This window comes from Chiloscyllium plagiosum, chromosome 8, assembly GCF_004010195.1.
Source record: "Chiloscyllium plagiosum isolate BGI_BamShark_2017 chromosome 8, ASM401019v2, whole genome shotgun sequence".
NCBI lineage: Eukaryota > Metazoa > Chordata > Chondrichthyes > Orectolobiformes > Hemiscylliidae > Chiloscyllium > Chiloscyllium plagiosum.
Window position 1 is genome coordinate 106,016,364 of NC_057717.1, and position 12,684 is coordinate 106,029,047.

At 44.0% G+C, this 12,684-nt stretch overlaps 1 protein-coding gene across 4 annotated transcripts in view; it reads left to right on the forward strand.

The window, feature by feature from the left end:
- Positions 1 to 9,457, forward strand: part of crb3a (crumbs homolog 3a) — a 10,196-nt gene extending 739 nt beyond the window's left edge. For 2 of the 4 annotated variants that reach the window (XM_043695035.1, XM_043695036.1), the window contains exons 2-4: positions 2,020 to 2,400; positions 6,902 to 6,951; positions 7,888 to 9,457. In XM_043695035.1, coding sequence (XP_043550970.1) covers positions 2,337 to 2,400; positions 6,902 to 6,951; positions 7,888 to 8,082 — 309 coding nt within the window. In that variant the 5' untranslated portion in view covers positions 2,020 to 2,336 and the 3' untranslated portion in view covers positions 8,083 to 9,457. Of the gene's footprint in view, positions 1 to 1,209; positions 1,228 to 2,019; positions 2,401 to 5,731; positions 5,784 to 6,901; positions 6,952 to 7,887 lie in introns of those variants that run through there. The other 2 variants (XM_043695037.1, XM_043695038.1) reach the window with 2 other exon arrangements.
- Positions 9,458 to 12,684: the final 3,227 nt, after the last annotated feature.

Genomic DNA, 12,684 nt, shown 5'->3' on the forward strand with positions numbered 1-12,684 from the left:
CTGTATGTCTGGAAGGGGTGTTACGGTGAACATCTGGCCAGTTTCGGTGTTAGATTAGACTAGATTCCCTACAGAATGGAAACAGGCCCTTCGGCCCAACAAGTCCACACCGACCCTCTGAAGAGCAACCCACCCAGACCCATTCCCCTACATTTACCCCTGACTAATGCACCTAACACTAGGGGCAATTATGCATGGCCAATTCATCTGACCTGGCACTGTGAGGCAGCGGTGCTAACTGCTGAGCCACTTGCCGCCCCCAAACCTTGAACCACTAATGGACTGTGACTTAGCGATAGCTGTGTCTCCCTCTCCGTCGGGCAGCCACACGGACTGTCTGAAACGGAGTTTATGTTCGTTTTGTAACCTTTTAACATTTAAATGTAGTTTGTTCTGTTGCGAGGTTATCTCACTCACTGAGGTGGTGAATTGGAGATTGGCTGTCTCTCTGGTATCCCCACTGAAAGCACTCTGTATGAATTTGGCTGTGAGGCTCACCTTGTTAAACAGCCTGAACCAGAACAATTAGCCACTTGAATAAAAACCAAACAATGCAGGAAATGTTCAGGGAGAGAGACAAAGGTAATGTTTCAGGTCAAGGTAACCTTTCATCAGAACCTGGCAAATAATTCTCTCATAACTCCTCCTTAACTATTTACACGTTTTCTGTTTCACTTCTCTCCTCCCTGTTTAAGATCCCATAGCACTGCGTGGAAGCAACACAATAGAATTCCGTCTGTTATAACACTCAATATATCATCAATCAAATAAAATCCTCTGGTCAAGTCTCCCTGTGGGAGCTTGCTTTGAACAAATTGGCTGTGGTGATTCTAATGTTCCAGCAGTGACTCTGCCTCATTGTATTGGCTGCTGAGCTAAGGGGGACTCTGTTTCTCAACAGCAGCATATTCTGAGTTTTTTCTTGCTTCAGATGTCCAAATCCAGTTTCCAAGTTTTGTTCTTCTATTACTAGGGCGATGTGGCCAGAAAGTAAATGAGTCATTCTGACACAGGCATGGGCTTGCTTAATGCATTTCAATTGTTTCTTAAAGTTAATGGACTGGCACCTGACAATGTTGTTTTCCACATGTTCTTTCTCCACGCTCTGCAAACTTCTTGTTCTCTTGGTGTTGCTGTGGTTTGGCAGTTTGATGTGCTATTGAGCTGGATCTTCAAGAGGCTGTTTTCTGACATTCACTGGTCCTTCCATCAGGCCCTTGAACGTTGGTAAATTGGACCATTGTCACCTCTCCTGCAGGGTCCTGTAGATTAATTAGGAGGAGAGTCTCTGACCTCCCTGACATTTAAAGGTAGTCAGCAGGGGAAGAAGGTGGCAATATGAAGATTTCTGACAGTGCGGAACCAGGCCATTCAGCCCATACTGACCATCTGAAGAGCATCCCACTCCATCCCTGCATTCTCCATGGCAAACCCACCTACCCTACACATCCCTGGACACAACAGGGCAATTTCCCACGCCAATCCACCAAACCCCCCCACATATTTAGGCTGTGGGAGTAAACCGCAGTATCCGGAAGAAACCCACACAGACACGGGGAGAATGTATAAACTCCACACAGACTGTTGCCTAAGGCTGGAATCAAACCTGGGACCCTGGTACTGTGAGGCAGCAGTGCTAACCACTGAGCCTCCCCCTCATGCACTAGTAACTCAAAATGCCAGGCTAATATTCTGGGAACATGGGTTTGAATCCCATTAGGGGATTTAAATTTCAATTCAATCTGGAAATGAAAAGGTTAATCTAATTGTGACTATGTTTCAATTTGTTTTTACAGCAACATCATGGTTTAGGGAAGAAACTCTGCCATCCTTATTTGGTCTAGTTTACATGTAACTCCAGACCCACAGCAACTTGGGTGACTCTCTACTGCCCTCTGAAATGACCAAGCAAACTGTTCAGTCCAAGGAGTAATTAGGGACAGTGATGCCTATACCCTGTGAAATAATTTTTTTTAAATTGCCATGTTTATTAAATGTTTGATTCTAAATGTTTTGTAGAATGTTTTGGAGCCCAGAGGAAACCACAATCTGAGAAGATGAGATCCATGTGACTTGGGGATAACCGTGCAGCTACCTCCTACAGAGACCTGTCCTGGGGTGCAGCATCACAGGTATCTCCACCGGCCCAGCTCAGGGCTTTACCAGCGGCCCTGCCCCAACAGTCAATCTCAGAAATCTTCTACCTGAAAAAAAGTGGTGTGCGTGTGCCAGCCCCAGACTCCTCCATGTCCAGGACTGTGTAAGCCGAATTTCTCTGGGCTCGGTGCGGAGTGTGAGTGGAGTGAGTCTCTGTCCTGGTGCCTGTTGATGCTGCAATGCAGAGGCTGCAGAAACCTTGGAGCCTCTCCTCGCTGGCACTTGTTAATGCTGCACAAGTTGGTGAGTTGATTTTTTTTTTGTTTTGAGGGATGATGGAATGGGGATAGTTTTTACAGTAAATAATAGCTGATCTTAACAGGACTGCAGGTTGTGGGATGCTGTGTTTTGGTAATATGAGTTTTCACATGGCGTGTGTGCGTGTGTCGCTTTCTCATCTCTGTGCGTGTGTCTATCTGTGTCTGTGTCTGTCTCATCTGTGTGTTTATTTGTGTCTGTGTCTGTGTCTGTGTCTGTGTCTGTGTCTGTGTCTGTGTCTGTGTCTGTGTCTATGTGTATTTGGGTCCACAGTTCCCAGATCTTAGTCCTTGAGTTTTCCTCCCCTGGTGTCTGGCTCTGTTAGAGGCTCATTAATGGAGATTGATCACTGATTAGAATTAATTGTCCTGATCACGTTGGGTTTGTCATGATCAGGACAGCAGTGGAGGGGGGAGTCAATGAATAATTTGAAAGTAGATGTAGATTCTTGGGTCACAAGGGAGTCGAAGGGTATTAGGACGTAGGTAGGAAAGTGGAGTTGAGATAGTACTCTAATCACCTTGAGCAGTGGAGTGGGATCGAGGGCAGGGTGGCCCACCCGTGCTCTCACTCTGATGTTTGTATCATTTTGTAATGTACAATTCTCAGCTGGATCCTGATCTCTTGTTGAACAATGTAAGTTTCTGATAATCCCTGCTGATCGGTGCAACTGAAAACGTGAGCTTCAAAGTTAATTTGTGCGTCAGGCAACATTCCATTCTCGCCATTGTCCCCAGCCAGCCTCTGGAGCCCAGGCTTTCACAGCACAACAAGCCCATGTATACCACATGGTCCAGCCCTCCAGCCTGGGGAGCTCTGCGGCCTGGGTCTGGGCTGCTGGACCCTTCCCTTCAGACTCTGAAAGAAAGGTATCTGGGCCATTTGTTCAGCTCTCTCTCCTAGTGTCTGTGGGGATGAGGACAATGTTGTGACTGCTCCAAGGCTTTGAGAATCACTGATTTTGTGCAAAGCTCCAACGTTTACCCAAGGGTGAGGGTCAGTATTAAACAACTGCCATGAATCAGTGCCTTCAGGATGAAGGGATATTTGAAATATTCTGCTGCATTTTCCAGCAGCCCTGTGACCCTGTGCAACCATAACTACATGTGACCCACATAAACAGCCCAGGTAACTAGTCATCTGGAACTTTGAACTGAAATGTTCTCACTCTGTGTTCCTGAGACAGCTTCTAGTGTTCAATCATTTATTTTTAACAATTTTGAGCAATAGTTCCTGAAACCGAATCAAGTGTGGTTTGGCTAAATAGTTTGGTGTTACTGAAGGTTAAACCTGGTTCTGTCTGTACTTAACCAGGGAGAGAGACAGTCCAACAATCTGCTTCATCTCTCAGCTGGAATCAGGGGAGTGTTGTCAATCTTTCAGTCTGTATAGACTGACTCTGTCCTCTATAGTGAGTGATCAGGATGGATAGTGTTAGTCCCCACGGCAGGGCAGACACTGGGGTTGGGGGGAGGTAGTTACAGGACAGAGTTTTTAAATAAAAGGCTCTCCTGTTTAAAACAAAGATTAGGAGGGAAATCTGAGTTTGGTCAATCTTTCTCTTTCTCAGGGAGCAGTGAATGGTGGCTCATTGTACAGTACAGCCTTGAATAGATTCAGTTTTTGATTAATCAGGGAGTCAAGTGTTAGAGTCAGGGAAGCTAAAACCACTGTCCGATCCATCACAATCATCTTAAATGATACAAGTGCTGAAAGGTTGATCTTATTTTCTCAGGAGTTGACTTTGAAATTTTGGGTTCTTGTTTAAACTCTGCTCAGTCGCTGGTGATGTCTCGAGTCAGTGGAATGTTCTAGTGTGGAAACAGGGCATTCAACACAGAGTACTTTTCTCCCATACCCTCAGCGTTTCACATTTTCAAGAAACCTCACAATCTCCCCTTGAAATTCTTTGGAAATACCTGAAGTATGTATTTCCTGTTAGTCCTTTGTACCTGTCCAGATTTATTTGTACTGTTCCATTTCTAACCTGTATCTGTATGTATTTCCGTTCTCTCTCTGAGGTGATAAGGATCTGCCCCAGTTCTGGTTTGCCATCTTCCTGATGCTGATAGCGAAGCATTTGTTTCTTTTCTTGACTGACAGCATGGTCTTTGAGTTGCTCTTGTATTTGAAGTGTGTTTCCTAATGATTCTGATGCTCTGACTTCTCTCCCTCCAGCTCTCCAATGCCTTTCCTATCAATTATTACATTGCATTGCACTCACCCAACCAGCTTCAAGTTTCAATGTATATTTCTCAGCAAGATAAAAACTCAAGAGATGAGTGCAGGAGGAAGCTGTCCAACCTTGAATGCCCATTCTACTATTCAATATGATTATGGCCTGACCCTTTCTTCAATTCCACTTTCCTGCACTGTCCTCTATTTCTTTCTTCATTCCCCTCGTGACCAAAATTCGAACAATCTGCTTCATGACTACATTCAGCTACTGAACCTTCACCATCCATTGAGTGAAGAAAGCTCTCCTCAGCTCAGTCTGAAATGAGGTCAGACGTCACTTGGCACCAGGTTATAGTCCAACAGGTTGATTTGAAATCACAAGCTTTCGGAGCGCTGCTCCTTGACCCTGACGAAGAGGCAGTGTTTCGAAAGCTTGTGATTTCAAATAAACCTGTTGGACTATAACTTGGTGTCGTGTGACTTCTGACTTTGTCCACCCTGGTCCAACACTGACAAGTCCACGTCAATCTGAAATGGCCAATGCCTTATCAGACACAATCACCTGATGAAGGAGCAGCGCTCCAAAAGCTAGTGCTTCCAAACAAACCTGTTGGAATATAACCTGGTGTTGTGATTTTTTTTGGCTTTATCAGACACAATGCCTCCTTGTTCCGGAATCTCCAGTCTGGAGAAACATCCTGAAAAAACCTATCAGGATCATAATTATTCAATTGGGAGAAATTGACTTGAGTAAATTGATGTTTAAAGTTTGTTCCGATTGTAGTAGATAAGTAACAGAGAAAGTTTGTTTTTTTGGTGGTTGTTGTTGGTTAATCATTACCAAATGGATCAGTGAGCAGGAAGTGGGAGGGAGCTGATGCTTGTTCTCTGTATAGTGCCTTGTGAATCATGAGGTGAGATTGCTGCTGTGCAGTGATCTGGGAGGATTATTCATTAACGTGACCCATGACTATTTGTCTGGTACAGGTACAATGTCAGCTGGAGTGTTGGGGGATGGTTGGAAGCAGAAATTAAGCAATTCTGGGAACTGGAGGTGGAGAAGTTTACAGAACCCACAATAAACGAAAAGAAACAATTGTCCTGGGGAGGGGTCCTTAGTTCTCTCTGTGAATGAAATGTAATAAGTCTGTGAATGTTAAGGTTTACTGTAAGCTGGAAGGATTTTCAAGGTGCTGTTGTTACTATAGTAACAAGATGTGGTTTTAATCATGTTTAGTTTTGTAATCACTCCTGACTTTACCAAATCTAATTTTGTACTTCTTTGCCCTCACCCCCCACTATTTTATAAATCCCTCTACACCAACCTGAGGGTGCAGGCAGGAGCCATGTAGCAAGACAAAGGAACAGGGTTGTCTTTACAGCCTTGAGCTTTTGTGACTGACTTTGTTTCTGCGCCTGCTAACCTCAATCTCCAACCCCAACCCCCAAAACCCACCTGAACCCCAATTCCAATCCCTAACCTAATCCGAACCTCAACCTCAACCTCCAACCCCAATCCAAACCTGACCCAGACCCTAACCTGTACCCTGAACCCGTACCCCGAACTCCAACCCCAGGCCTAACCCGAACCCCGACCCCAAACCTGACCGTGAACCTGAACCCGAACCCCAACCCCAACCCTGAACCCAATATGGTACTCCGAACCCAAACTCTGTACCCCAACCCTAACCCGTACCCTGAACCCAAACCCTGCTGATAGCATTTGGCCCAAGGCCTGAAACCTTGGTGTCATTTTAGTAAGAAGTGAGTGTGTGACAGGTCGAGTGGAATTCAAGTGGGAAAAAAAAGCTCTCCAAAAATTTCCCATTCTCCCATGACTGCATTGTTTGATTTAAAATTGGGGTCTGTTATCCTGGGTGACGATTGAACATTGACGTGTTGCTCAAACGGTGTGTATTGACAATGGATCTAAGTTTACAACCGAATTGCATCTTGGGTTCCTATCGCTGACACATGCAATTCTGTTTGTGCTGTGAGTGGCGATTGGGATTGAGAATGCCAACGTTTCCCCCTAACTAGAGAAGGTAGGGAACAGCTGAATGCTTGGCCTAACTTTTAAACTGCAATGTTGGGCATTTTGCATCGACCTGAGAGTCAGCTGTGAGGCTGATTATTCCTCAACTGAAGTACTCACGTGGGAACTGGCTGTTAATAATCTCTACTTCCTTGAATATCTTGTTAATTTGACCTCTGAGGCATTTGTGCCTCAGGTTTTAAATGGTTTTCACTGGACCAGGAAGTGTTCTAATTAATGATTCATTTACTTTTTTATCTTCTTTGTAAATAGAAAATGCAACAAGCCCAGATTCTACAGAGGCACCAAGATCAGACGTACCAGTAAGTGACACCCTCCTTTCTCTTCATTGTGTCTTGCTCTTCAATATGATTTGTATACTAGGGCCAGTTACTGTCTCCACATTTACTGTATTGCTCTAGGCAGTGATGGCTGGATTGCAAGCAATGAAATTCCTGGGAGGTTTTCATCTCCAGACTGATTACAGGAGATTGACTCAGTCTCTGTTTACTATCAGAGTTTCTTTGTTCAGCTCTGCTCAATACCTGTTTGTAGAGTTGTGGGGTCTGGATCCTGCCTTCTGATGGTCAAGGGAGATCTTGAAAGAACCATGAGATGGAATCCTCTCCCTGTCTATAGCTTCTATTCAAGACCTGATTGAAGTGTGAGAATGGTTTGATTGAGTGGAGGGTTGGTATGGGATGTGAAAATCCTTCAGCTCCTGTTTCTCTGTGGGTTTCTGTCACTCTGTCCTTTGTGTTGCTGTGTCCTTTTTTGAGATGGTTGATGTTTTAGTTTTCTTGAATAGTACCATCAGCTCCTTACTGACTGGTTGGTTGCCTTACAAGCCAGTAGAAACCTGCAGTATGTGATCTGATACTGAGCGTCACAATTCCAGGTAGTCCTTGCCTCTGACGTCAGTCTGTGCTGAATGTGAGATTAGTAAATCCATGGACCAGAATCTGGCTGTTTCTGTTAATGTTGCTTATCTCTAGAGGACGGGCTGGGGTAGAATGAGTCTTGTTTCTTACCCCTTGCTGTTCAGTAGTTACACAGGCCAATCCCATGAAATTGAATTCACGGTGATTGAATTGACTGCCAACACTCCAGACTCTGATCTGAAGCAGAAACATTGGGAATAGATTATTGGAGGCTGGGTGTTTGTTTTTCAGGGGTAGGACATGGATATTGGAAAATACGTGTAATGTTTGCTTGCTGGTAGGATAAGGATAACGGTGCATTATTGACCTCCCATACAGATCGCTGCCATTGTGGCTCCCAGTGTTATCGGTGGTGTGCTGATCATCATCATCATCCTCGCTGTGCTCTTCATAAAGCTGAAAGGAAAGCGGAGGGATGAGGGGACATATAACCCTAGTCAGCAGGAGCAGATTGGGGCACGAACACAAGTCAACCACGGCCTGAAACTGCCTCCAGAGGAAAGGCTTATCTAAGTGATGTCCCACTGACTCAGCCATCATCACAATCCTGTTGGTGCTTAAGGATTTTAACTAGAAAACCCAGGAAAATCAGCCACTGTTGATCATTGCTTTGTAGAATGTTGACCATCAGCAATGATTCTGTGATCTTTATTCTTTTTATTGATTCTCATTTTGTTTTTGTTGGATGTCAGGTGAATGATACTCCACACTGAACTATTACAAGGCACAGTATCTGCCTTTTTATTTGAGTATCTTCATGTGTGCATGGTGTCACGATTGAAAGGACCTAGTTACATGACACTGTTTCTCCAGGGGTATCTCTGGATCAACACCACAAACCAAAACCAGCCTCTTGTCGCCTAATGTAAAGCAATATGCCACCTGTATTGAGCGGTCGATGTTCTGACTATCCCATCTCAGCTGCTAGAACAGGGACACTAGACCCTTCTGAACAAGGATATTCAGGCCAATGTGTCCAGGAGATCTCACATCGGAGATTTTTATTTCAGAAGAAAGTAAAGATGTTTAGCAAGGTCCTGTTTTACATAGTTTCTGAGTCTCTAGGCCCCACTGTCCTTCTGAGTTAGAAATAGACCCAGAATGGACACACACTACCTTCCCACAATTAAACACAGTGAAATGAAAGTAGCACTCAGCAATTATCAGTGACCATTTGGTAATCCCACATTCTCCTAACCCATACATTGCACAAGCTCAGGAGACCATCCATTGTGTTATGTAGATACATTAACACATCTGTTTACAGAGATTTCAGTCATACAGATGACATCACAGTTCTGTGTCATATTATTTTAAAAGGATGTTTAAGTTGATTTTTGAAGATTTATTTTGAGAGTCCCTATCTTGATCCTATCTTCTGTAAGTCATTAACCTTCATGATGGTGAGATGTAACTGGGGTATGAGGGCTCCCCTAGTATAGTTCTGACTTTACATCGTCCCAATCCTTGGAATGGTGTCAATTTGAGACTGTTGACAGAAGCTGATAATTTTGATTAGTTGATTCCTCAGTGATGCGGCCCTGTAGATGAGAAAGCCGTAAGGAGCCAGACTTTGAGAAGTTATTTGTGAGATGTCAGTAAAAGATAAATGTTGGATGTTTCAAATTTGAAACAAATATTTTTTTCTCTCTGTGGCTGTCTTGCACTAGATGAAAAATTATATAAGTTAAAAAATCTTCCTGAATTAGGGTAAATTGGAGGTTCTGCTGTTTTATAAAGGCCAGGAGAATTATATAAGAAACATGTAAATATGTCTCTCCTCAAGGCGAAATTGTCAAACTGCTGTTCAGTAAACACTGAATGAGTTTATATCAAGACCAAGAGATTGCTGTTAAATAAACACTGGGTGAATTTATACCACATCAAACAAGAGACTACAGAAATTCTTAGTATAATTTTCTGCTCTGGGGGAGTTATTTTCTTGTAATAATTTTAAGTGAAAGAAGTGCACACACAATCAATATCTTACAAAGCTTACATTTGCATACACTGGCTAGAAAAAACCCCACTTTCCCACTGATATTTTTGTCACACTTCTTGTTTTGTTGTTGTAAATGTTAGCTTCAATTTATAATTGAAACAACCAGCGTAAACTTGTCATAATGTAATTCATCATCCTGCCATGGGGAGTGTTGTAATGTTACCCAGCTTTTTGGCCTGGTCTTAAGCGAAACTTGTGTGTTTCGATCTAATTTGTGGGTTTTGTTATTACAAAGTGCTATCAATGATTCATGAATCTTTAGTTCCCCATCTAACACTGAGAAGTCTTAGAATCTTTAGCTGCTGTTTTATAAAATCTCAGTTTCTCCACATGTCCAGGGTACATGTATTACTATTTGTGCAGCTGCACTGCCAGAGATCAGATGATGGACTTTTGGGGAATTTCCTGAAGTCTAGCACAAGATCCAGTGACAAATATCACCAAATCCCAGGATAAATATCCAATATTATTTTATTATTAAAAACTACCGAGGAGGTTTGGGAAATACATCTTGGACTGTGCAGTGAACCTGGGAGTGCAGAGAAACTTATAAAGCTGTTCACCTCTTGAGATAGTTCTGCCATTTTTTGTAACAATGGTTGCTTGTTTTGATTCAAATTCCACCTTCTCTAATCCCTGAACGCCACAGTAACTTTCTATTTCCCAAATAATGTGATTGTCAAATGACCTTTGTGAAAATTTCCTTATTCTGTGAAGGAGACTTTTTATTTAATCGCACACACTACAACAGCAAATTTATACAGTATTCCAGTCATTAATATAATTACACCAGACAATACATAGATTGGTTGGAGAATACACTGATGACAAGGTTGTTGATTTTTTAAAAACATTTTAATGATTCTTTCCACACTTTCAAACCAGGGTTTCTGTCATAGATGAATCCAGAAGAAGTGTATTTTGTGGTTTTTGAAACGTAAGTAATGCGATGATTGGGTTCTATCCATCCTGATGTGGACCAGGAGAGATCTTAGTTCAATCTCCAGTCTCAGCATTAGTTTGCCTCAGTCCTTCTGGGTGGATGTGGTGTAAATTGTCAGACTTGCACCAGTTAAAGAGGTGGTGGTGGTTTAGATTATTTCGCATTATTGCAATATCAAGAGAGTGCTGTGTTCTCAGGTGCTATCTTTCGGGTAAGACATTAAATGAAGGTTCTGAAGTTATCCCTGATGCTCTGGCTGATATTTGTCCCTCAAGCAACATTATAAATGCAGAAAGTGGGAATTCACTTGTGTTTCTACATTACAACAATGACTACACACTACAAGCGATTGTGAAAGGTGTTGGAAACCTCCTTTCTGATTGACCATATCCTTTCTGCAAGCTGCTGTAAACTGTTCATGATCATTCTTGGAACAACATCACTATCAACTGGCCAGAGGCTGCTACTGCAACACAACCTGACATTCACTAACCAGCTGGAGATTGTTAAAAATCTCACAACACCAGGTTTTCGCCCAACAGGTTTAATTGGAAGCACACTAGCTTTCGGAGCGCCGCTCCTTCATCAGGTGATAGCTGGAGATTGTAATCATAACATCAAGGATTTACACAATTTCCTTTAGAAAGTTACTATTGAAATTGATCCATACCTTCTCAAGCAGTGCAGTCCAGAACACAAAACCCGCAGTTAAAAAAAAACTGCATTGCCCACTTTGGTCTTTAACCAGTTTCTTAAAATTGTACCCCATTCGTTACTGATCCTTTTGCCAATGGGAATTGTTTTTCCTTTGTTTATCCAAAGAGTTTACGGTTTTGTCTGTCTTGAGTGGTTCTAAAAAGAACAATCTCAGTTTCTCCAGGGTTCTGAAAAGATTTAGAAGGATGTTGCCAAGGTTGGAGGGTTTAAGCAATAGGGAGAGGCTGAACAGACTGGAGCTTTCTTCCCAAGAGCATCAGAGGCTGAGGGGTGACTTTATCGAGGTTTATTAAAATCATTAGGAAGGGCTTATGCCCGAAATGTCGATTCTCCTGCTCCTTGGATGCTGCCTGACCTGCTGCGCTTTTCCAGCAACACATTTCAGCTCTGATCTCCAGCATCTGCAGCCCTCACTTTCTCTCTAAAATCATTAGGGGCATGGATAGGGTAAACAGATGTCTTGCCCCAGGGTGGGGGAGTCCAAAACTAGAGGGCATAGCTTTAAGTTAGAGTCATAGAGATGTACAGCACAGAAACAGACCCTTTGGTCAAACCTGTCCGTGCCGACCAGATATCCTAACCTAACTAGTCCCATTTGCCAGCACTTGGCCCATATCCCTCGGAATGCGCAGCCCTCCACTCACTCCGTTGCAAGCCCAACCTCACTATCAAACCAGCAGACAAGGGAGGCGCGGTAGTAGTTTGGCGCACCGACCTCTACACCGCTGAGGCCAAACGCCAGCTCGCAGATACCTCCTCCTACTGCCCCCTTGACCATGACCCCACCCCCCACCACCAAACCATCATCTCCCAGACCGTCCATAACCTCATCACCTCAGGGACCTCCCATCCACCGCCTCCAACCTCATAGTCCCACAACCCCGCACCGCCCGTTTCTACCTCCTGCCCAAAATCCACAAACCTGACTGCCCCGGACGACCCATCGTCTCAGCCTGCTCCTGCCCAACCGAACTCATCTCCGCATACCTCGACACGGTCCTGTCCCCATTAGTCCAAGAACTCCCCACCTACATTCGTGACACCACCCACGCCCTCCACCTACTCCAGGATTTCCGCTTCCCCGGTCCCCAACGCCTCATCTTCACCATGGACATCCAGTCCCTGTACACCTCCATCCCCATCACGAAGGACTCAAAGCCCTCCGCTTCTTTCTTTCCAGCCGTACCAGCCAGTACCCTTCCACTGACACCCTCCTTCGACTGACTGAACTGGTCCTCACCCTGAACAACTTCTCTTTCCAATCCTCCCACTTCCTCCAAACGAAAGGAGTAGCCATGGGCACCCGCATGGGCCCCAGCTATGCCTGCCTCTTCGTAGGATATGTGGAACAATCCATCTTCCGCAACTACACTGGCCCCACCCCCCACCTTTTCATCCGCTACATCGATGACTGTATCGGCGATGCCTCGTGCTCCCATGAGGAGGTTGAACA